The sequence below is a fragment of the Pezoporus occidentalis genome, unplaced genomic scaffold, assembly GCF_034315485.1.
Source record: "Pezoporus occidentalis ecotype Australia unplaced genomic scaffold, CSIRO_AGI_Poc_V1 ctg21, whole genome shotgun sequence".
Classification (NCBI taxonomy): domain Eukaryota; kingdom Metazoa; phylum Chordata; class Aves; order Psittaciformes; family Psittacidae; genus Pezoporus; species Pezoporus occidentalis.
Window position 1 is genome coordinate 558,576 of NW_026913964.1, and position 24,390 is coordinate 582,965.

At 40.8% G+C, this 24,390-nt stretch overlaps 1 protein-coding gene across 10 annotated transcripts in view; it reads right to left on the minus strand.

The window, feature by feature from the left end:
• Positions 1-24,390, minus strand: part of TSPAN4 (tetraspanin 4) — a 468,448-nt gene that overhangs the window by 39,759 nt on the left and 404,299 nt on the right. For 9 of the 10 annotated variants that reach the window (XM_062619103.1, XM_062619100.1, XM_062619104.1 and 6 more), the window contains one exon: positions 18,619-18,693. The exons of the other annotated variant lie outside the window; for it this stretch is intronic. In XM_062619103.1, coding sequence (XP_062475087.1) covers positions 18,619-18,693 — 75 coding nt within the window. The remainder of the gene's footprint in view (positions 1-18,618; positions 18,694-24,390) is intronic. 10 annotated transcript variants of the gene reach the window in all.

The window sequence follows — 24,390 nt, forward strand, 5'->3', positions numbered from 1 at the left end:
TTTTCATGTGCCTTAGCATGCCTTCCAGGAGAATATCCTCTAAGATTTTGCCAGGCACAGAGGTGAGACTGACTGGTCTGTAGTTTCCTGCATCATCCGTTTTCCCCTTCTTGAAAATGGGGGTTATATTTCCCTTTTCCCAGTCATCAGGAACTTTATCTGACTGCCATGATTTTTCAAATATGATGGACAGTGGCTTAGCAACTTCATTCACCAGCTCCTTCAGGACCCATGGATGGATTTCATCAGGTCCCATGGACTTGTGCACGTTCAGGTTACTGAGATGGTCTCGAACCAGATCCTCTCCTACAGTGGGCCCAAGGTCTTCATTCTCACAGTCCCTGCATCTGCCTTCCAAGACTTGGGTGGTGTGGTCAGAGCCTTTGCCAGTGAAGACTGGGGCAAAGAAGTCATTAAGAACCTCAGCCTTCTCCAAATCCAGGGTAGTCAGTTCTCCTGATAGCTTCCGGAGAAGGCCCATGTTGCCCCTAGTCTGTCTTTTATTTGCAATGTACCTATGAGAATCCCTTCCTGTTATCTTTCACAACCCTAGCCAAGTTTAATTCTAACTGGGCCTTAGCTTTCCTAACCTGGTCCCTAGCTCTCTGGACAACATCCCTGTATTCTTCCCAGGCCACCTGTGCTTGCTTCCACTTTTTATAAGCCTCTTTTTGCCATCTAAGTCTTCTCAGCAGCATCTTATCTATCTATGGAGGTCTCCTGGCCCTCCTGCTGCACTTCCTTCTAGTTGCGATGCAACACACCTGAGCTTGTAGCAGGTGATCCTTGAATATCAATCAACAGCCTTGGGGCCCCCCTGCCTTCTAGCGCTATATCCCATGGAACCTTCCGAAGCAGGTTCCTGAAGAGGCCAAAGTCTGCTCTCTTGAAGTCCAGGGCAGTGAGGCTGCTGCATGCTCTTCTCACTGTCCTGAGGATCTCAAACTCGACCATCTCATGATCGCTGCAACCAAGGCTGCCCTGGAGCGTCACATTTCCAACGAGCCCTTCCCTGTTGGTGAGCATGAGGTCAAGCATGGCATCTCTCCTTGTCAGCTCCTCTATTACTTGCAGAAGGAAGTTGTCTTCCACGCAATCGAGGAACCTCCTGGATTGCTTGTGCCGGGCCATACCGTCCTTCCAACAGATGTCAGGGTGGTTGAAGTCACCCATGAGAACAAGGGCCTGTGAGCGTGAGGCTGCTCCTATCTGTCTATAGAGTGCTTCATCCCCAGATTCCTCTTGATCAGGCGGTCTGTAACAAATCCCCACAGTAATGTCTCCCATAGCTGTTCTCCCTTTAACCCTGACCCACAAACTCTGTTGACTCTCCCCAGACAGAGTTCCATACTCTCCAGCCTATACCTAACATAAAGGGCAACTCTCCCTCCCCGTTCACCGGGCCTGTCTTTTCTAAAGAGCCTGTAACCTTCCATTCCAACACTCCAGTCATAGGAGCCATCCCACCATGTTTCTGTGAAGCCCATTTTATCATACCCTCACAGACGTGCACACATCTCTAATCCTCTTGTTTGTTCCCCATGCTACGGGCGTTTGTATAGAGGCATCTGAGCCGAGCTCCAACTGAAGCCAGCTCATTGGCTGGAGCGGCTGGAATATTTCTACATTGCTCCGAGCCTTTACTATAGGTGCTGGCAACCAACTGGGTGTGTTGGAATGGAATGATGCTCCCCTCCCTTAACACATCTAGCTTAAAGCTTCCTTGACCAGTCTGGCAAGCCTCCTACCAAAACAGCAAGACCAGCTCCACCAGCCTCCAGTAGACCTGGCCTCCCAAATTGAGTCTGATGTTCTAAATACCCAAACCCCTGATTATGGCACCACCATTCCAACCATTTATTAACCTGGCCAATCCTCCTAGCCTTTTTAAGGTCCTCCCCTTTATCCTGGAGAACTGATGAAAAGACTATCTGAGCTCCAGAGCCCCTAACCACCTCTCCCAGGGCTCTGTAGTCCTTCGTGATGTTCCCTGGGCTATTGCTGTCTATATCACTAGCACCCACATGGATCACTAGAAGTGGGTAATAGTATGTGGGACTTACTAGACCAGGCAGCCTCTCTACAACATCCCTGGTCTGTGCCCCTGGTAGGCAGCACACCTCCCTTGAGACTGGGTCAGGCCGACAGATGGGTGCCTCTGTGCCTTTCAGAGTCCCCTATCACTACGGTCTGCCGCTTTTTCCTGGCAGCACCAGTAGTGATCTTCTTTACCAGTGCATCAGCCAGTTGTAGTGCGAGTGTGTTTCCTCATTAGCCCCCTGCAGGACAGCAAAGCGGTTCTGGGTGGGGACAACAGATTTGTGAGGAAGCCCCTTGCTTTTAATTGTCCTCTTCCTCCTTTTTTTGTTTTTAACCATTCAGGGCTGGTGTCGCTCCTCCTGGCTCCGCCCCTGTGAGTCCCTGCTCACGTCAGCTGAGCTGCCAGCTCCTGGGCAAGTCCTGTGGAGGACCTGAGGCTCCTCAGTGGCTCTCCCTGCTCTGAGTTGAGGCTCCTGGATGCTGAGCTTCCCCCCCGCTCCGGTGTTGAAGGCATCCTCTCTCAAGCTACTCACCTCAGCAACTGACATGTTCCAGATAACAGTTTTATTTACAGTACTTTATTTATCATATCATCATTTTTTTTGTCCAGCAAGTATGATTTCTGGCTAGCCATTTTGAACAAATGTGATAAAAAATACATTGCACATATTAGATGTTTTTAGTGCAACTCCCTAACGAAACACAACTCCCCATGCAGTGCAAAACACTGCTGTCATGGAAAGGTAGGTGATGCACAAGCAGAAGTCCCACATTTTCTTACCTAAAGGCAGAGTGAGGCTGTGCCACAGCAAGAGTTAACACTATATAGTCTGTCAGTACTTGGTTGTCCTGGGTTTAGGAGTAGCAGTCGTTTTTTCTCCTTCTTGGTAGCTGGTGCAGCACTGTGTTTTTGACTTTCGGCCTGGGAATGGTGCTGATGGCACCAATGTTTTTAGTTACTGCTCAAACGTTTGGTCTGGCCAAGGACTTTGTGAGCCTCATGCTCTGCTAGGGAGGAGGGGAAGCCGGGAGGAAGCAAAGACAGGACACCTGACCCAAGCAAGCCAAAGAGGTATTCCATAACACAGCATGTCATGCCCAGGATGTAACTGAGAGTTACCTGGAAGGGCTGGGTGTCTGCAGGGTTGGAGGAGGTATCAGTCGGTGCTTGGTTGGGCTGGGGGGGGGTAAGTTATCGGTTGGCGGGTGCTGAGGTGTTGTATTCTCTTCCCTTGTTATTTCCTTTATCATTGTTATTATTGGTGGTATCAGTAGTGATTTGCGTTATACTTTAGTTACTAAACTGTTCTTATCTCAACCTGTGGGAGTTGCATTTTTTTTTATTCTCCTCTCCGTCCCTCCAGGACTAGGGGGAGGGCAAGAAGGGGGGGAGTGAGTGAATGAGCTGCATGGCTGGGTTTAAACCACAACATTGGTAAAGAAACCTCCACTGCAATCATATGTGAGCATGCTGTAATTTGCAAGTTGATTGACGCTGCCCACAAGAAAGAATGAGAAAAAAGATAAAAAAGAACCACAACTCCCTACAGTGCTAGCACTATGCAGTAGCATGAAAAAAGGGAAAATTTGGCACAACTTAAAGAGAGAAGATAAAGGGATTGCTCTGTCTGGGAGAAGCTCTGACTTCAGTGAGGTTATTTCTAAGTTCACTCCAACAGAGTTCATGAAATGACTGGCTGGTGGCTAAGCCAGATTGTATCTATTTTAAGATAGCTACCCTCATCACTTTGAGCTGTGTGGGTATTGCTGTAACTTTTTCATTTATTTTTTCTATACACATAATAAATAAGAATATATGAGAATAAGAATATTAAATAAACTGAATGTAATGCATTTTAAAGCAAGCTGCTATGTCCTTTTTTTAGATCTAAATTAAATGCAAAGTAAGCATCTCTTGAATGCTTGTGGCTAAATTTACCACTAGGAACTTAATGGGTGTGCTGATGAAACATTTACTTGCACCTGTATTGGCTATAAGGAGAGAAAATTTCAACATCCAATACATCCAGCTTTACATGCAGCTTCTTTGCAATATGACTGCTTCCTTAATATGTGCAAAAGCAAGATTAAGTGGGAAAAACTGGCAAAGTTCAAAGTCCAGACTTCTTTTAAAAAAAAAACCAAAACAAAAATCCAACAAAAACCCCACTCACATTTTCATACACTGTTTAAGCCACCACATATGAGCTGAGATTTATAAAGTTCTGCCATTCACATTTCAGTTCCCTTGCAATAAATGCCATTATAAAGTTTTCAGACTAGCAATAAAAAAAGCTATTAATGTGTTTTCTCCATGTTAATGAATTCACTGTGGGGATTGTGATGTTAACATTATATTACTGCCTTCATCATTTCTCATTCTTACAATAAATAAAATAAACAAAGGATTTTTGGATTCCTTATAGATTCATTTTTATCTTAAACTGAAAGCTATGCAAGATTTGTGGCTTCAGACTCACAGCTAGCGATAAGCTTCTCCTTCCTTCCTCTTCCAAAACTAAATATATAAAGAGGCTTTAACAAAATTAATTGCAGTATTCAGCATTCATGAATTTCTATGCTTGTGTAATTCATTTCCTTGCAGATAGCAAAGCAAAAGGAGGTTCTCTTGCTGCCAAGGTTACAGGATTCATGAGCAAGCCTGCTCAGGACTAATGAGGAATAAGTAAAGAATCTTCCTCATCACTCCTTTCACTGGGGCTAGCTTTTAACTGCATTAAATTACTTGTGCTGTCAGGCTGCATTCCTTACAATAGAGGGACAGCAGAGAACAAATGCTGCCAAGAGAATCCTGAACAACCATTTCTGCCACAATTGGCAAAATGTTTACTAATAAACATTACTCACAGCTTGGGGACCAATCAGTTTCATATTAATCTCTGGCAAAGAGTATCTATAGCCCCTCACTCCATTCCTTCATCTGCAACACCAATCTTCAATTCAGGCATGATGTGGGAAGGTGGAGCAGCCTGTGCTCCCCCCAGAAAAAAAACGGCAGCCTAAAACCTTTGCTTTCCCCCTACCTAATCCTGCTGCCCAGATTTGCTGACTAGAGATTTGAAACAGGAACTCATCCCTGATAAGAACCCTAAGGGAAGACCCTGTTGGTGAGGTGAAGCAGCAGAACACTGCAGGATCAGTCTAGGTGTTTTTTCTCTTGCTGCAAATCAACCAATTCACTTTCAGGTGCCATACATACTTCTTACAAGAAATAGCTTTATATGCAGGAAAAGACACACTCAGCCACAATTCTCTAATCCTAAAGCCTTTCCTGAACATTCTGAGACAGCCCAAACATGGGGAGGGATCTTGGTACTTTCAGAAAGCAAGGAACATTTCCTGACTTTTTTTCTGGATTTTTGAAATAGAAGGTGGAAGAACAATTTAATTTCCTACTCTATAAAATGCAATTCATCTTTTACTCCCCACTCACTTTCATAAAAATCTGCTCAGACAAAAGACTTGTTTAATTTATTCTTCTATTTCAGCCTGAAATGGAGGACCAGGTGAGCTGCTAGTTCCTGATAAACCAAAAGGAAGTGATCTAAACCTATATGCTTGTTAATACAAATGTATCTTGACCATCCATGCAGCACCATATTCCAAAAGAGAATAAGAAAGGCTCAGCACTGAGGTTACAGGATACAAAAAAGGGAATGTTAAGATTCATTCTTACCCAAGGAATTCTTCCCTTGTAAATGGAGTTGCTATGTTAGGCGCTGAACCATGTGTCACCACTTGTAGTGTCACTTTATCTCAGAGATGACTTGCAGAGGTGAAAGGGGATTCAGGGCACCCCACTTCAGATCCTGGCAGATCTAATTCTCATCAAGTGTCAAAATTCAAGCCTCTCTAAATTATCTCAAAGTGGGTCAACAAGGGAGAGACATCCAAATCCCTCTCTTAAAACCTCATTTTTGTTATGCAGGATGTAGTTAACTGTCTGTTAAATCTCATTTTCCTTTAGCATTAATTTTTTTCTTTATCAGATTCCACCACCACCACTTAAAAGAGCACTTAGAAGTTGCATAAGAACAACCTCTTTAACAAGGGTCAAATTCTTCCCAACTTCATTTAGCTCTGTTCAATCAGAACACAAGTTGTCTGCGTGCAACCTCGAATTCCCACTGGATAATTATTTCAAGGATAGAAGGTGAAGTGATTGGCAAGTCAGAATTGATACAGGGACATCTCAATGTCCTCTTCTCTTGGAAGGTGAGAGTAATCAGGGTATTACAAGCTTTCAGAGACCAGAAACTTGATCCTCTTAATTCACGCTATTTAAATTGTGGAGTCATGATGTTAAGCTGAATGAGGCAAAGGGTCTTTGAGGAGAAAGAGAATAATTCTGTGACTGAGGAAACATGCTTCTAGTAGTGCATTTTACACCCTCATCAGCTTTGTTTTAGTCTCCAAACATGCCGATTTTCACAGAAATCTCTATAGAACAGACTCCTTAACCCTTCTCTAATAAACTAACCTCTAGAAAGGTTCACATGGATTGAGAGAACGAATGATATTGGAATCCTCAAATTTAATATGCTATTAAAAAGGGGGGAGGGGAAATTAATGAGATGTACAACCTCTAAGTATAAAAGCTGTGGAATAAATAAGGACTTACTGAGTGACCCTTACAGGCTGTAACACTGCATGGCATCCTACTGAGACTAGAAATAAACACAGTCAGTGAAACAGTGATTTAAAATATCATGTTGCTCATTTGTAACAAAAACGTTTCATAAAGACCTATGGAAAGGGTTCATTTGTTCATCTCTAAACCTGTTTAGCAGTTTTTTGCTAAACAGGACATAGCAGGGACCACAAACAGGAAAATTCACACCAAGACGTGCCACAAGCCTCTCTACAGTGTCACCTCAGCCTCGCAGGGAAGACTATAGTTCTTCCAGGCACACAGCACACATGTCTATTCCAAATGGCCAGCTACTCGAGTGGAACATTGCTCAAAACATATCTGGAATGGGCTTTAAATTATGAAAGTGCCTTTGTATTCCTAGATTAAGAAGGAGAGTAGTTTTTCATCTCAGAGCTGGATCTCCTCAAAGAGCTATACAGTAATGTTGACAGTTCCACAGTGTATAAGGAGCATGCTAGCAGGTACCCCTGGATCCAGAGCGAGAAGCTCAAGGAAACCATAATCTGACTCCTATGGATTCTGCATGGCCTCACCAAAGATGTGGAAGAAAACCCTACATTCTCCATTTTACCTTACACAGCATTAGCTGATCCTATGAGATGAATACAAAAAACCCAACCATACCCAGTCACAAAGTCTAATAAATAAGCATGTGGAAAAGGAACACTAAGTCTTCAAGAAGTCCAGCTCAATGTGTAATGAAGTCTCCCCCTGCTGCCCCCTTAGCAGTTTGATATCACATTCCAGGAATTCAGAGTAAGTATTAAAAAAAAAGTAATTTCAAATAAATGACAGTGAAAGGCTACTTCAAAAAGCACTCATTCCAGTAATTACCATTGACAGAAAGCTTTAACTTGTATATGCGCCTTTAACTCAAATATTCTCCTCTTGTTAAATCACTGCAAACCTATGGCATGCACCAGTGGGAGCATTTTGTCATTGGAAAATTTTTGCCAATAAATGTTTTAAAATAATTATAAAGCAAAAAAATCAAGTCAAATGGTTGGTAGACCATTCAGATACACTCCATTTCCATAATTTTTGTGAGAACTGGTGACTAGCTGCAGCAGATACCCAAAATTAGTACCCAGAAGAAGGAAAAGAAAGTTGAAATGGGAGTTTAAATACATATTTTGTCTGCTCTGAAATATACAGACTCAGCACTTGGTCTGGTTTTCTGTTAGCACAGTGGTTGGAAGTAGTGGACAAAAAATGGCAATACCATACAAGCCAAGACAGAAACCCTCTGTCCCGTCAGAGGATGGTGAGAAGATCTCAAACACTGGAAAAGAACAAATACCACTCCTGTCTTCAACATGGGCAATAAGGAAGATCCAGGAACTACAGGCCTGTCATTCTCACGTCAATACCTGGGAAGGTGATGGAGCAACTAATCCTGGAAACCATTTCCAAACACGTAGAGGACAAAATCATTGGGAGTAGTCAGAATGGATTTACAAAGGATGGATTTACTTGCTATGCAGTGGATTCTCCTATAGCACTGGAATACACCACCTCATACACTCCAGCAAACATTATTTGAATCATCATGTAGGTAAGTGGGAAGGAGATTTCAAATATCCTGAAATTAAGGATTATAGCTTGGCTCCATGGAAGACAACACACAGCCTTCACTGGGGACAGGATTTTATCATAGAGAAAGTGATAACTTGTGTATTCATTATGTACTGACACCTGATACGGTGTCATGCAATCAAACCCCTAAAAGGCTTAAAACAGATATGGCAAAACTGTGATATCCAGCCATTCCAGTGCCCTAGTCTCACCTTATTGTCTCTCAGTGACTCTCTTACATGAAAACTGACACTTAGAATGAATAGAGTTGAAAGAGAGAGAAGTTACTATAGTCAGTCGGAAAAGCAATCCCCATTGCTCATTGCTCTCCTGTGTTAATAACAGGCATTATGAAAGAGTTGCCCCTGCCATTTGTACATGAATCAGAGTCAAAGTGAGCATGAACCAGCTTTCCATTGAGAAAATCCAGCAGAGAAATTCCATCTGGGAAGCCACACTTGGCCACTGAATGGTCACCAGTGGTGGTAGTAGCAGCAAGGGCATTCCACTGACATTTACTTCAATACTAGTCCAAACTCAACACACTTCAAGGTATGTAACACATTCCCCTCCTGCTTTCTTCATAGTCCTCAAAATAATTTGTTTTTTTTTTCCCCAAGCTACCTGACTTTGAAAAAAGCCACATTGCTTCTCTTTGCCTGAACGCTTTCAGCTACTTTTCTGCCAACTACAATGCATTCCCTATTCACTGAAAAAAAAAAAGTGGACCTGAAAGAAATCTGCAGGATGTTTTCTTGTGCGTGTGTTGTATAGAGAGTAACGTTGATTCTCTTCATAGCTTTTAAATATATGTTCTCTAATTCTGATTGATTCAAATCTTATTTGAACTTCTTCGGTCCTGAATTTTCGTAAGAATAACCAAATGCCTTGCGAGATAAATCTAACATACATCTGATTTAGGATCAAAGTCTTCTTCTCTTACATGCTTTGTGATTTTCCACTTCCATTATTCTCTAGAGAAAGACCTTTTAGTTGTTTTAAATATCTTCAAATTATCCTTTGAATCTTTTCAATTTTGCTTCACTTACATAATTTACCAATTTTTAGCATTCAGCTCAGTTTGCACTTCAATATCCCCTTCGAGGTGACCTCTGAAAAGGTTTCTTAAATGGTGAGGTTAGGACTTTGTCAGGAGAGGCAACATCAGCACAGCTGAAGATGATGACATGTATTTTTCTATTTTCCTGTGGTTCAGAGTGGTAAGGGGCAGATGGCAAAAACGTCTGGCAGAGCAACAGTATTGTTGGCTTACAGCAGTAAAGTGCAAAATGGAGCAAACAAGGAAATCAAAACATATATTGTCATATAATAATTCAATAATTATCACAGAAAAAACTAGTTAAGAAATTGTATTAAAAACAATTAATAGCAGGAAGGGGAGTGCAAGTTGATGAATGGGTTTCAACAAGAAAGAACTGAACCTATACAAGAATTCTCTGTTCTTAAGGATGCCTCTCCTGCATAGAGAGGGTACAGAGAATAACTGCAGTACAACAAAGCGAATTAAGATTGTGTCATGCTTAAAACAAATTTTGTACGTGCCTCATTCACTGCTAATGCCAGGACACTGCAGCAAAATAGTGTTAAACCAGCACCATCCAAATTATCAGAGGCACTGAAAGCATCAAGTAGGAAATGTGTGCACTCAGAAATTGTAACATAAAGTTCTCTCTCTGCTTCCTATTAAGATATATCCATTTACAAAAAATCTGCTTCTCTCTTCCAGATCAGTCATTTTCTATTGTCAAGTCAATCACTGATTTTGGTGCTCATTTGTAAAAAAGATTCAGAGTTCAAGATCCCAAATAACTAAGATAATTAGTCTATATTAGAGATTATTATTTATACCTGGTTGCTGGTTTACTGGCACGGACAGCAAAATAGGAAGCAGATATAGTTTACCATTGATTGGTATTTGCCATTGATTATGTTGGTTTTTTTTTAAGTTTGGGACTATATTTCAAAAAAATATTTGTGTCTAGAACACTTGCACCTCCTTCCTACACCTGAATTTCACAGCAAGGATTCAACCCACAATTACCAGCTGCAAAGACAGCACCATTTTGCAGTGCATCAATATTTCCAATGAGAAGCTATGCTATAAACTGGATGCCTTATACGTACTATGGAGTTTGGGTAATACAAAGCACCTCAACATTTGTGGCCTTAAAGTCAACCCACCCCACGCTAAGAAAACCTAGCACTAGTAATGGTTTAGAGCTGCTCATCAACAGATCTGTCTTTCCTCATTTCAGCTAGGAGTCATTCTATGTATACTGTTGCTGAGTTAAATAAAAGGAAGGAGTTGAAAGAACTCCAGCTGTAAATTATACTTAATAAAGTGGTGCACCCACCACATTATTCTTCAACTCCATCTGACAAATCCAAGACAAGAACTGTATGCTACTGGCCTGCATGCAGTCTGGTAACACAAAAAGTAATCTTCCCTTCTCTTTTTGTATATGTAAAAAATGTTAAACATTTAGTTTACTGCCATTTTCTAATGCTGTCTGAAATACATTGTGACACATCAAAAATGTGTGTAGCATGAATAAAAAATGTGCTGTCTGCTTCAACATATTACCTCAATCATTCCTCTGCATTTGATGTTGCTTGTATTTGAATGTCTGAAGCTGCCTTATTTATCTTAGCAAAATTCTAAAACATTCTTTTCCCTTTCTGCTATTCTTCCCTTTTCCAAATAGAATTGTATAAAAAGTGTACCAGCAATTGTATAAAAAGTGTACCAGCAGTTAAAACAGATACAAAACTGAGGGTCAGTCACCAGCCAAAACTAGTGTTGATCAGATGTATGCAAAGCAGTGCCAGTCACTTGAGTTCTAGCAGCAATGAACACCAACATTCATTCAGTTCCTGATCCACCCAGATGTTGAAATAACTTCTCATTTGATCACATGAGAGTCATGTAAAAACTTGTCCTTTGGAATAGTAAGGTCCTTGCATTCATCCAGATGTGAGAGCACTGAGTATTTCCCAGGAGACACTGCACCTTCAGGATTTAGCCTTCAACATCACTTCTCCCACTCAGCAAAAGCAGAGCTGAACTACATACTCAACACTTGCAACATGCTCTAAGACACCTGAACAAAAAGCATGTTGTGCATGTATTTAATAACCACCAATTAGTGTATTCTAGAGTGTTCCCTCAGAGAAGCTGACTGAAGACCTGCACTACACATATTTCACCTACTACAAAACCAGAAATTTACGATAGGAGCATGGGAAACAAATAATCTCATTGTAAAAATGCTCCCAGAACAAAGATACAGTCTAATGTGTTCCTGAGATTGTGAGTTAATCTCTAATTAGGGATTACAGCCAGCAAGAAGGAAGCCCAGATACATCTCTTTCTTTTGTAGGCTGGTACATTGCCTATTATTTATCAGGAGACACTCTGATGAATTTAATCATGTCAAGTAATAAGAGACACATCTGGCTGGCTTTAAGACAGGCATAATGGAAGCAGTAGCTGTGTTTAATTCCCAGATCTGCATAGATGAATTGATCTCCCAGTCAGCTGGGTTAGAGGTCAGAACTGTATTTCTCCTGAGAAAAGGCACTATTCCAAACTGTTCAGCAGCACAATATAAAAAAAAAAATAAAATAAATAAATCCATACCGACTAGGATGCAATACTTACATTCATCTTCATTTCTGAACTCAGCCAAAACAGGAAGATATGCAGCATGAGGATCCGAGAGGCTACTGCATCACTGGATCTTCAGTAATAGTATTTGTGTTAGGCATGCAGCTAATTTAGCAGACTTTGATTTTACTTTCCCCACACCCATTCCCCTGCTAACAATTTATTCGAGGAATCAATTAGGCCTTGATCAACCATTGATCAAGAGTTCTCAGTGGGGAGCCCTAATGCATTTTATCTGCAGTTACCATTCCTAAATAACACGTATTTCTGAACATGCACTTAACTCTTTTCATCAATACTGTGCTATTCTTTAACAAGCCTTTTAATAGCATTTTGGAGGTGCACTTTCAATGAAATCCTCTTTTGACAAATGAATTAATGAAGCTACTGGGATTTCCTGTGCTTTTTTCAGCCACACTGGCAAATAAATTCCATCTCCCTCACCTCCTCCTGCCTAAAAAAACCATCAAAATGATGCGTTGCAGTTCAGGATACTAAACAGAAAGCTGTTAAGAACAAATACAAAAAGATAACCAATAATGCTGTAAAGCAAACATTCATTATTTTTCACTGAATTCCCTATGGAGTGAAAGATATGATGGATCTTTACCATCTCCAGAATTTTTCACTGTCATTAGCATTTCCCTTTCCTTTAAGGGAAAGACACAAAAGGTGCATATCAACTTTGACAAGACTTCAGTGTATTATTAAGTCAGTCACATAGATTAAAGCATGCACTTGTTAGCTGCTGAACAGAGACAAATTTAAACCTATGCCTGAATGCTTTGCTGAAAAGAGGCCACAACAAATTGGTTATAATTAAATTCTTTTGATGAAATTTCTGCAACTCCCTATTATGTGACACCACTACTGAAATGCTAATAAACTAGTTAAAATTAAGCTTATTACCAAGTAAAATAAACCACACAGATACTTCTGTCTTTTATAATTCTATATCACCATTTATATAACATTATTTGCATTAGAGAAATAAAATACTTGACCAGGGTGAACACATCAGACTCACATAGAAATAATGGCAGTGCATTGCAATCTAAGAGACAATCTACCTTCACATTCCCATGCAATGCTACTCCTGTCTACCTGAGAAATAGCTTTTAGCAATGTCAGCACTTATGCAAAACCCAACTCAAGAACACTGCCAGAGAGATACTACATGCCAGGAAGATCTCAATGTGTGGAGAGCTCTTTTAAAAACAAAACAAATGGAACTCTAACTGAAAAATAAAGCATTTACACACAGGCTGCTCAGAAAGCATTGCATACACATACCGGGACTTGCACACTCTGAAGCATGTTAAAATGCAGCTCATCCCCACAGTAATACCACAGAGTCAAAAATAGCCTTGTCCTCTTGAGAGCCTTCCTGCATGCCAACAAACACAGACACTACCCACACAGATAATGTTCTGAAATTCTCCCAGCCTTGCACGGCAGCAGGAACAGCTGTGTTCACTGTGGCAAAGGAGGATATAGGGTGGTATTTCTACCACCACCCAAACCTTTCAACAGTAATAAGTTTTAAAATGTATGACAACAGGACAGTCAAATGCTGATGAAGAAACCGTTAAAAAAGGCAGGCTATCTGACTGAAGAGTGGTGCAGAGTGACCACCCTGCCAGTTTTGCAGAACTTTCCAAAGGCTGCTGTTTTCCATCTTCTTTGTGTGCACCTTGGACAGCCCTGTGTGCTAGGCTGACTAGGAACATGAAGCATTTTGTTATCGGAGAAGATATCCTGCTCTGCCGAAGCTCTGTCAAAGACAAACACTGAAAACTTTAAAGCCCTCTGGACAGAAGCTCAATGAGAGCAACAGTTTCTGCAGTAGGCTTGAACTAAACTTTCTGCATGAAAAATTTGTCCTCAGTTTGATTGTGAACTTCGTACTCATATTGTCAAGTGGCTCAGCAGCATCAGATCATTTCTGTGAACAGCTGCTCATAAATGCAGAAAGTGGATTCAGTTTTTCCACTTTGTTGATAAAGCCAAACGTGAAAGAGGTTGTGAGGACTGTGCTATACTTAAAACCATACACACTACATTCCACTTTGTGGTGCCTAATCTGTATGGAACCAGGCAAAATATCAATCAGGAATTACAATAATTTGCAAAATGTTTTGAGAAACAAAAAATTCATCAATCTACAAACCGTATTTTTTATCAGCTAGCGGTAAAAGCTATAGCAGAACTCATTACAATTTACTGCGACATAGAAAGCAAGAGCATTTTCACACATCTCATGAAAAACAGAAGTAGCCATTATTTTTCAACGCTCTACTATTCTGTGGGCCATTTTCAAAACAGCTAAGCAGGCATGGAATTCAGGCTGTAATTGTCACAGGGACCCCAAGTGAGTTAACGGCCTAATCTTCATTGAAATTTCTGGTCTTAACTTTGAGTTGCAAATAGCAGTAACTGCTCCCATAATCAAATATCATAGTCAGTGAGACTTCAGTGGTTCTATTCCTTAAACTGGCTTACGTTACTCAGTTTGATGTTTCAAAAAGAAAAGGGAAAACAAGCACATTTTGGTGGTTATGTTCTTCCATTTGTGGGCATTAAATGGTGACTCCATAGCTCTGCCATAAATCAGAAAAAATGCAGACATCTGAACAACAAACCTACCGAAAAAAAAATGTATTACAGCTGCAAAAGAGTAAATATGGACTTTTTTTTTTTTTTTTTTGCCTCCAGAAGTATCATCACAGTATAAATAAATACAGATGCTAATACCAGAAGGATTATGCAAGTTAGAACTGGTACAAGACCATGCATTTTATTAGCATAATTTACATTCTAACAGGGTCCAATCTGGTATTGAGAAATATAAGGAATATCCAGCCTCTGACAGCACAGGACCCTGCTGCTTTCTCTTTGTCACAATATAATTAAGGTTAACCCTATCAGTACTCCATGGAACCCTCATAAATGCATATAGAGCCTCACATAGAAATAACCAACTTAAGAAAATGTCAGATGTTGCTCTGTATTAATGGAATCAAAATAAAACACATTAAATAGAATATTCAAGCTACAGATGGTTGGCCATTCACATAACCAACCATTCATATGACTCTAGCACTATCACTGGAATTTAGACTGCTTCAAATAGGGACATCAGTTCAGCCTGAATAAATAGCACTCTCAGTGTAACAACAACCTGCCTTAGTTCTCATAATCACACAAACTCTGTTCAATGCCCACATCTCTTAGGCTGATATTCCTGCCCTCAAAAAGATGTAAAGCCATGCTTTAGGACTTTGCATTTGAACATGCACAAACAAAAATAAGCTTCCATTTTGCCATTTTGAGCTGAAGACAGCCTATGAATCAGTCACCCTGCTGCCTTGAGAACAGCCAGGACAAAATAGAAGTGCTATATATTTTTTCTGACAGCCACCCCACAGGAATGTATTTCCTCATCCTATTCCCACACAGGCCACATTTCACTTCTGCAGAATTCCAGAGATTCATATTTTGCAATGTAAGGACAGCCAGGACAGTTGGAGGAAATGCGAACAAGGTATGAGCTCAGGCCCTGCCAAAGAGATGCACAGTGCAGCTCAAAGCTGCAGCACATTACCCCTATTACAAGCTCAGGAGTCCATGGGTCATGTCCACATGCACCTGGATGCACACCCACCCTGTGGCTGATACCTGCACCCTGCGGTGTAGGCAGCAGCTTGCTACTGTGACCATTCTACAGCAGAAGGCACAAAATGCATATCATTCACTGCAAAAGTACTATTAAGTCAGCTGCATTACACAGCTCTGCTGCCAGCACAGCTCAATCTCTCAGATCCCCTGCCATCAGACAAAGCACCAAGAGCTCTAAAATTAGAATCGGCTCCAGATGCCTGCAGAGTCTTAGGGAAATCTCTTGGCTCCTGCCTCTCCACCTAAGTAGGGTGATAACACTGTCCTGCTTCATGAAAAGAGGAGAGTATTAATTCAACTTTGTGACAAAGGGATGAAGTATCCACTCCAAAGTCCTTCCACTTGACAAAGCAGGAGTAAATGAAAACTGCAAGGGGATCCATTGTTGACCTCTTCTCAAGCTAGGAACAGAAAATAACAATTAGCCCCCATTTTATCCTGGAAATAACTTTATATGTATATACACTCCTAATTAACAGAAAGCTACCAGGTACTTGAAAAAAAACTGCTGACTTTATATATTTTTATATATATATATAAATGATACAGGAGTCCTCCAAGTCTTAATCTTCAGAGTCCTTTTCTGCTTTTGCACACAAAACTAATGTTACTTTCTTCTGATGTGCAAGAGTTAGTGTAGACTGCTCCTTTGCTCATTTTTCAGGGACTTGCGTTAACTGAATTATGTGGTGGACTTGTCTAGGTTAGCTATTTCCCCATACCAGCGCACATGGCAATACTGTTCTTCACATCAGAAAAGCCAGCACACAGATTCAAAGCATGCTGTATGAAAATACTTGTTTTAGGTTGCTGATGTTTTATTTATTCTGTTGGCAGGACTGTAAGTGTAATAAGGAGACAAACTATTGATTTCCTCAGTATAAACCATGCATATGGAGCCATACAGAAACATTAAGAGCCTCAAATCTGATCATCCGCAATACACAGACTACAGCTATTTCTTAACTCAGTAAAACTGCACTTGAACTGAAGCCTGTATTTTAGACTATGTTTAGATCTTACAGACAACTATACTGTATCTCCTGCATCAACTTATAGTGCATGACCCAGAGGAAAGTTAAAACCCCTGATCTCTTTATTAAGAACAAATAAAAACCACTGTAAACCAATAGGCTGAAGGAGGGAGGGAATCCTCCCTGACACTTTTTCACCTCTGAAAAGGGAGGACCAACATTCTCAGACAGACACTTACCAATCAATGTAACATTTTCTTTCCTCCATACCCATACATTTATCAAACTATCAGACTCAACAGCAGCCAGCAACAGGGAATCCTACATGATGATGATGCAGAACATAAAAAACATTTCCCTTTTAAATCCACTCTTTAATATTTTCAAGTATTCTGTGTTTGGGACAAGTTTTTAGTATGTCATTATTCTAGAAACTGCTATCATTTATCTTCTTAAGATAATTTGAGTATGTCTTTCCTTTCCCAAACTGAATCAGGGTAGTCTACATAATACCTCTTCATACTGCTCCTCTCCCACCTTTCTAGTACTACCTTTTGCTTAAACAAAACTCAATATTTAATTTACAATGAGGCAATTTATATAATGATGTGGTAATTTTTCTAACTGCTTCCATTTCTAAATATAGCCAAGTGTATTAGGGTTTTGGAGGCCCATTGCATATTAAGTAGATGCCTTTATTAAGCTGTCACGTATGACGTGTAGATCATTCTCCCAAGAGGTTACTGGTAATTCAGAGCCCAATAATGCATACAAGTAATTTTAAATTGTCCTTTCTACTTTAATTACTTTGCAAGTTAATTTCATGTTCTAGCTACAACATGCTGTGTGGCAATCTAGCTCTTTTCAGTCCTTCAGAAGTGCGCCTGACGATCACTCACAGTGTTCATTCATTAATTCAGAGCCTTTCTAGAAAGTAGTGCTGACATCTTATCCACTCTTCAGGTTATTGCTAAACATACTGAATATGACTAGGTCTACTGCTAATATTCATTTTACTCTGATATCTTGTGTAGTTATTTTTAATTTGTATTTGGTTTTTGGTATTTTGCCTTTCCATTCCAGAAGCAGCTGCTTATCGGTCACATACCTGATGACTTAATTCATGGCAAAATTTTTGTGATTTTCAAGCTCCCTTAGTCTTCAGTTGTAATGTACTTTGACAATTTCAATTGAATTGGCAGGTTATGCCCTTGTTTTGGGTTTATTCGTGTAGGTTTTGGTTTTGCCTGATTGGTTTTTTTTTTAAGAAAAATTGTTTTAAAATAAAGATAAATTAAAAATAAAGATAATTCAGAGAGGCAATCTTGCACTTACAACAGAATACAAAGCACAGGAACAAAGGTCAAAACTTAAGTAAACCACAAACAAAACCTTTGTTAATTAAACTTTTATGCACTTACCTTGGCTTTCCACTAGAATCTAAATACACATGTGCTGAAAGAAGCAACTTGGAAAGATAATGAATTGTGTGCCTTTGCCTGTGCTAAGGACACAACATTAATGTGGCTCTTACATTATAAACAACATACTTTAAAAAAAGCCCTATTCAGTCTGGTGGGTGTCTTTTCCTCCATGCTCCTAGTCAGGCTCATTGACTGCTTTGCTTTTCTGTCATTTATTTTTTCTTATTTGGTTAGGGTTTTTTTGTTGGGTTTTGTTCTGGTTTTTTGTTTGTTTGTTTTTGTGGGGTTTTTTTTGGGGGGGGGAGTTGTTTTGGTTTTTGTTTTTTTTAATGATAGATGCACTTGGCAATATCTGTGACCTTGAGCTGTATACATGAGCAAGCAAGAGATCCTAGTCCTGCAAAGCTGTTTATGTATTCTGAGAGAGCTCCTTCTGAGAGGGGTGTCTCAAGGAAGACAGAAGCATGATGTGCATACCAAGTCATGTACTTCATGATTTATTTATAGGGAAAAGGGGCATAAAAATTTGCTGAAGGGAAAAGAAAAATTAAGAATCTGACTTACCTTGTCAGTGTAGACGAAGAACAGAATCACAACAGTGAGCTCCAACAGAAATATAATTAACAGCATGATAAAAAACTGTCAAGAGAAAAAGGGACAGGGATAAAACAAAAATCAAAACCCATCAACAACTATTTCAGCTTTTTCTGGATGCACAATAAGTACATTTAGCAGACCATGCAGAATGGGGAGTGGGAGTCATACAGGCAGCAAAATGCAAAGCTGTAGTGTTACAGCAGAGCAGAAGGCACGCAACATGCAGCAACTGAAAAAGCAGGTAAAGGACTAGTCAGGAAACACAACAGTATGTGGGCATACATATGGGTCATTTATATAATTGACTTCAGTAGAACAGCATAAAACACCACAAAGATCTGTTCCCCCAGCAAGCCAGTGCTCTATTACACAGGAACCCTTGAGGACTCTTCCCAGGCTAGGTTTTCTTTATCTTTTTCCCCATCAGATTGTTCCAATTACCAATATCAGCAAAATCCACAGTTTAGACTTCCCATTGCAAGAGAAGGTAGCCTGATCCATAAACCGTAGTCATAGCTCCTTTCAAGGGGAATTGTGGAAGAAGTGAAAGGCACACCAAGGTAGTACACCAGGTAGTTTTAGGTAGCTACACAAATCAGCATGGGTTTCAATTGAAAGAGGCTGATTTGTAGTGAAGACATCAAAGCCAGTCCATCTCTTTCTCCTCATAAGCTATGGAACCAGCTAAACCCCAGTAATCAAAAGCTCAAAGGAGTGGATATAAACTTTTAACACAATAATTTCACATAGATTCTCTAAAGCTCTCAGCTCTAATCAACTTCAGCAAGAGAACGCCTGGCAACACCAAACACGTCTGAAAAACCTGCCTTTTGTTAAGATGTTAAATGGATCTGCGGCACAGCTCTGCAGCAGCATCAGCACAGCACTTGCACAGACTTTAGAACAAGCACTATCAGAGCATTAAATGAAACTGAGTTTTGAAAAGATGAGTGAAGGAGAGCACTTTTTAGGCTCAGGCGAAGGTCCCGCTCCCTATAACAAAAACTCCATACGCTTAACCTGTAAGGCTGGAATTCTAATACTGCGCAACACTGATTTAATTGAAATCCTATCCCCAAGAGAAAAAAAACAGTTACAGTCTTGTTAACTTCAACCACAAAGCTGCAAACCTATGAAAGTTTAATAGCTACAAAGCCTTGTCAAAGCTTCTTCAGTGTCTGGTAGGTCAAACCCAAACCTTTGAACCTATGGATTTCTGCAATTGAATGGAAGGCAAAAGGTCAAGAAGGGGAAAATACCTTTCTCCACTAGTACAATTACACCGCTACAGAACTCATTGCATTTTGCCCTGCACATCTTAAATTAAAGTTTATTTTCAAATCTTCAGCACTAGTATCTTCACACCTGCCTGATCCTAATACTGGATCCTATTACTGCCCAGTTTTGAATCACAGAACTCATTCATACTACTGATCCAAGCTTATTTCCATATCATTACCATCAAACACTGACCTTCTGTATGGCTTTGCAAACCATCCTTGATGCAGCTTGCTTATTTTTTACATTTACAATTTTAGCCTGCTGCCTAGCATTAATTTAAACAGGACAAAGCATATCACTCATTGCAAAGATGCCCAAACACCTTGCTATATTTTATTTGGCTGTGAGGTACTTTTTTGTTCATCCTTAAAGCACGGCTATTCCAAAATCTGCATACGAACTCCTCTGTCTCCCTGTGAAATTTACTGGCATAGTCTAGATTACATCAGGCAATTCCTAGAACAAAGGAAGGACTTGTACCCTTTACTAACTGTGATCAGCATTATTTCCTACCACAAGATCCCAATTTCATCAGCTTATAATATTGCCAAACTTTAATTATCTATACTTATACATTCTGAGCTTGTTTCTGTCTAAAGCATAAAAGCTTTTGGAAGAACTTCAAAAATAGCACTCAATTACTTCTAAGAATGAAGCAGGGCAAAGGATGTTATTCTGCCCAAGTTAAAAATCTGGTGGCTTAATTTGAAATCCTCTCACACTCTGGTGTTCAGAGCAGGGACCTGAAACAAAGTATGGCTCTATTCCAGGCACGTGCTTTTTGTCTTACCCAACTATGAGTGGATTTTGTGCGAAAGTTATTAGCCTTCAAAAGACTGCATTTCACACATCTAGTACAGATGAGAGGGCTCAACAGCTGAAACCTTCAAAGTCTACAACCACAAAAAGCCTACTCATATCCTTCCTGCAGCTCATACATGAAAAGACAGCTTACATACCATCCCACAGAGCATCTCCCCTGCTCCTGTGGTGCCCACACACCCCTGTAATGCCTTACTGCCATCCCCTCAGAGCTGACGTCCTCCAGTCCTGCTTCACAGGACATGACCAGGAACAGAGAGTATGGCCAGGAACCAGTGTAAAATTCATGGACCACATCCTCGTGGCCCTCCTCTGGACTTGTTCTAACAGTCCCATGTCCTTTTATGTCGATGACACCAGAACTGCACACAGTACTCCAAGTGAGGTCTCACAAGAGCAGAGTAGAGGGGCAGGATCACCTCCTTTGACTTGCTGGTCACGTTCCTTTTGATGCAGCCCAGGATATGGTGGGCTTTCTGGGCTGCGAGCACACACTGAAGCCGGCTCATGTTCATTTTCTCATCAAGTCCTTTTCCGCAGGGCTGCTCTGAATCTCTTCTCTGCCCAATCTGTAGCTGGGCCTGGGATTGCTCCGACCCAGCTGTATAAGGTTAAACTTCATAGGCTGCCATCAGCCCACCTCACAACTGTGTTTGGGACAAGTGTGTTTGGTCCCTCTGGATGGCATTCCTTCCCTCCAGCCTATCAACCAAACCACACAGCTTGGTGTCATCGGCAAACTTGCTGAGGGCGCACTCAATCCCACCGTCCATGTCAGCAACAAAGATGTTAAACAAGACTGGTCCCAACACTGATCCCTGTGGGACACCACTTGTTACTGGTCTCCAGCCGGACATTGAGCCACTGACCACAACTCTTTGCATGCGGCCATCCAGCCAGTTCTTTATCCACTGAGTGGTCCATCCATCAAATTGATGTCTCTCCAATTTAGAGACAAGGATGTCGTGTGGGACAGCGTCAAACGCTTTGCACAAGTCCAAGTAGATGACATCAGCTGCTCTACCCCTGTCCATCAGTTCTGTAGCCCCATCATAGAAGGCCACCAAATTGGTCAGGCCGAATTTCCCCTTAGTGAAGCCATGCTGGCTGTCACCAAGCACCTTGTTGTTTTTCATGTGCCTTAGCATGCCTTCCAGGAGAATCTGCCCCAAGACTTTGCCAGGCACAGAGGTGAGACTGACTGGTCTGTAGTTCCCCAAGTCATCCATTTTCCCCTTCTTGAAAATGGGGGTTATATTTCCCTTTTTCCAGTCACTGGGAACTTCACCTGACTGCCATGATTTTTCAAATATGAAGAACATAAGGAAGAACATTTTTAACAGCATCTGGGCAATAGTTTGGTTTAGGATACAATCTGGCTACCAGTTTTAGACAAACTGGACCTCCTGGCAGCCAACCGGGGCAGGAGACTCCAGAGAGTAAGGGAAGGTCTGCACAGCAGCAGAGGATGCCTGTGGATATAGGCACCAAGGAAGAGTTGCGTCTTTGAGAGAAAGGTAGGTTTTGGGGGATCCTATGCTGGAGCTGCAGAAAAAAAAAAAAGAGCAAGAAACAAAGAGTGGCTGAAAAAGGAAATCACCCTGCACTGACCCCCGTGACTGAGTCTAGTGCGCAGGGAGTGGACTGGAGACTGGCAAGGAGGAAAGAAAGGTGGTTTTTCAAGTGTGTGCTATTATTTCTCACCACCAGACTCTGTAATTAAGAGTTTATACAGGTGGATCTTCCAGCCAGACCATAATGGTGCTTCTACCTTCCTCCAGTTCATACTAGAGAAGTAAGTATGACATTGCCATCATAAAAGATGCTAAAACTGTGAAGACAAGCAAGCAAAATTTAGTTAGTCTCAGAATAGAAATCCTCTCAGTGATTGTTACGTACCATGTTTAAGTCTTTCCCTGCACAGGCTCAGAGGTTCCTTGAAACTATTACTAGTGGGAATTTGGTTTCATGCACTGTAGATTTTGGAAGTCATAGAGTGAACCAAAATTAATGTACGCTGTTTAGAAACTCAAAACCTAGATAAGCAGGATTATGCTTTTTCTTCATAGATAAATATTTTTTGGTTTAAATAAAAACTCTAGTTTTCTTTTTCTTACTATTTGCATTCATCGACAAAATGTACACTGTTATATCACAGGTAACAAACACGTATTAGTAATTCCAATGTTTGCAGACAGTAGAGACACACACTGTGTCTTTTATTGCAAAGGTAAATTAGGTGAGGTCAACCTCAAGGTGGAGAGTTCAAATTCACCACCTAGTAAAAGCTACAAGCACTTACAGGTCAGCACATTTATCATCCCCCTCTAAAGAACCCTACCTGAACCCAAATCAACAAGTGGGAAAGTAAAAATTGAGGCTTCAGACTGAGCTGGCTGAGCTTGCATGCTGCAGCATGTCTTCTGATCAGCCAGACTAAAGAGCATGCATGAACGCATGCACAACCTGCTCCTCTATTCCCATAGCACCTTCCAACGAAAATTCACTTTCAGTTCCATCCTCAGTATCATCCCAAAGGAAATGATAGCTGATCTGGAGCCAGAACCAGCTTGGCATATCCCATTCAAATATAAAAGGGAGAAACACCAGCCCACTGAAGGCTCACAGCATATGCCCCCCCCCCCCCCCACCTGCTGGAAACTCTCACAGCTCCTTTTTAAATGAGTTTTCTCACTGTGGTGATAAGTACAGAAAAAAATAAAAATGAGTTTTGCTTTGGTTCAATGGGGCTGCAGGCTGTTGGTATAATCAAGATTTATGCATGGAGAAAAAAACAATCCCAAAGCAAAGCATTCATGTAAAACCCCATAAAAAAGATTAATCTGACCTTGTATAGAGAGATTTTTACCATACTACTTGTCAAATAATGGGATGCAACCTAGTAGCTGTTCACTGAGAGGTACCTACTGCACAAATTTTCATAAATTGTACCTGAAATAACCCCACAGAAGTTTTGATGAGAAGGGAGGTCTAGCTACTGCCACTGATTTCCATCCCTTTAGAAGGTCAGTCTCTCAGCAGTTACCTTTATATTCTATAAAGCCCATGACTTTCCCACAGGTTCCCATTAAAGGAGCAGAGAAAATGAAGTATGCAATTGCTATCAAGCCTACCTTATAGCTAACCCATCTCCCTCCCAATGTCAGAGAGAGAAATATCTATTGGAGAAGAAGAAGTCCTAACTTGCATCTCCACCTCCACTGGAGCTGTATTAGGCTTTTGAACCACTAGCTCCAGTAGCCTTCATCCAGCCTCTTAACATCTTAATATCTTAATAACTTTTACCTATGTATATCATCATGTGTCCATCATGCTCACAAAGGCACAGAGCAACAAATTAATTTTATTTTCTTCCCAAACAGATTTTCTGTTTTCTCAGATGTTACACACTTGCCTTTCTGCCTGATGACTGAGCTTCACACACTAATACATGGGGTTGAGTCTTTTGCTTCCCCACTGTCTCTCCTTCCCAAGTCTTCTCAGAAGTTCTATCATGTTGCTCAAATTGCCTATCTCTCCATGTCAGGAGTAGCCAATCTTCTCACAGTGTCCTAAAGGCAAAAGTGACCAGTTACAGGGAAACCCAAGCTGTAACTGTCATGTCAATCTCCTAAC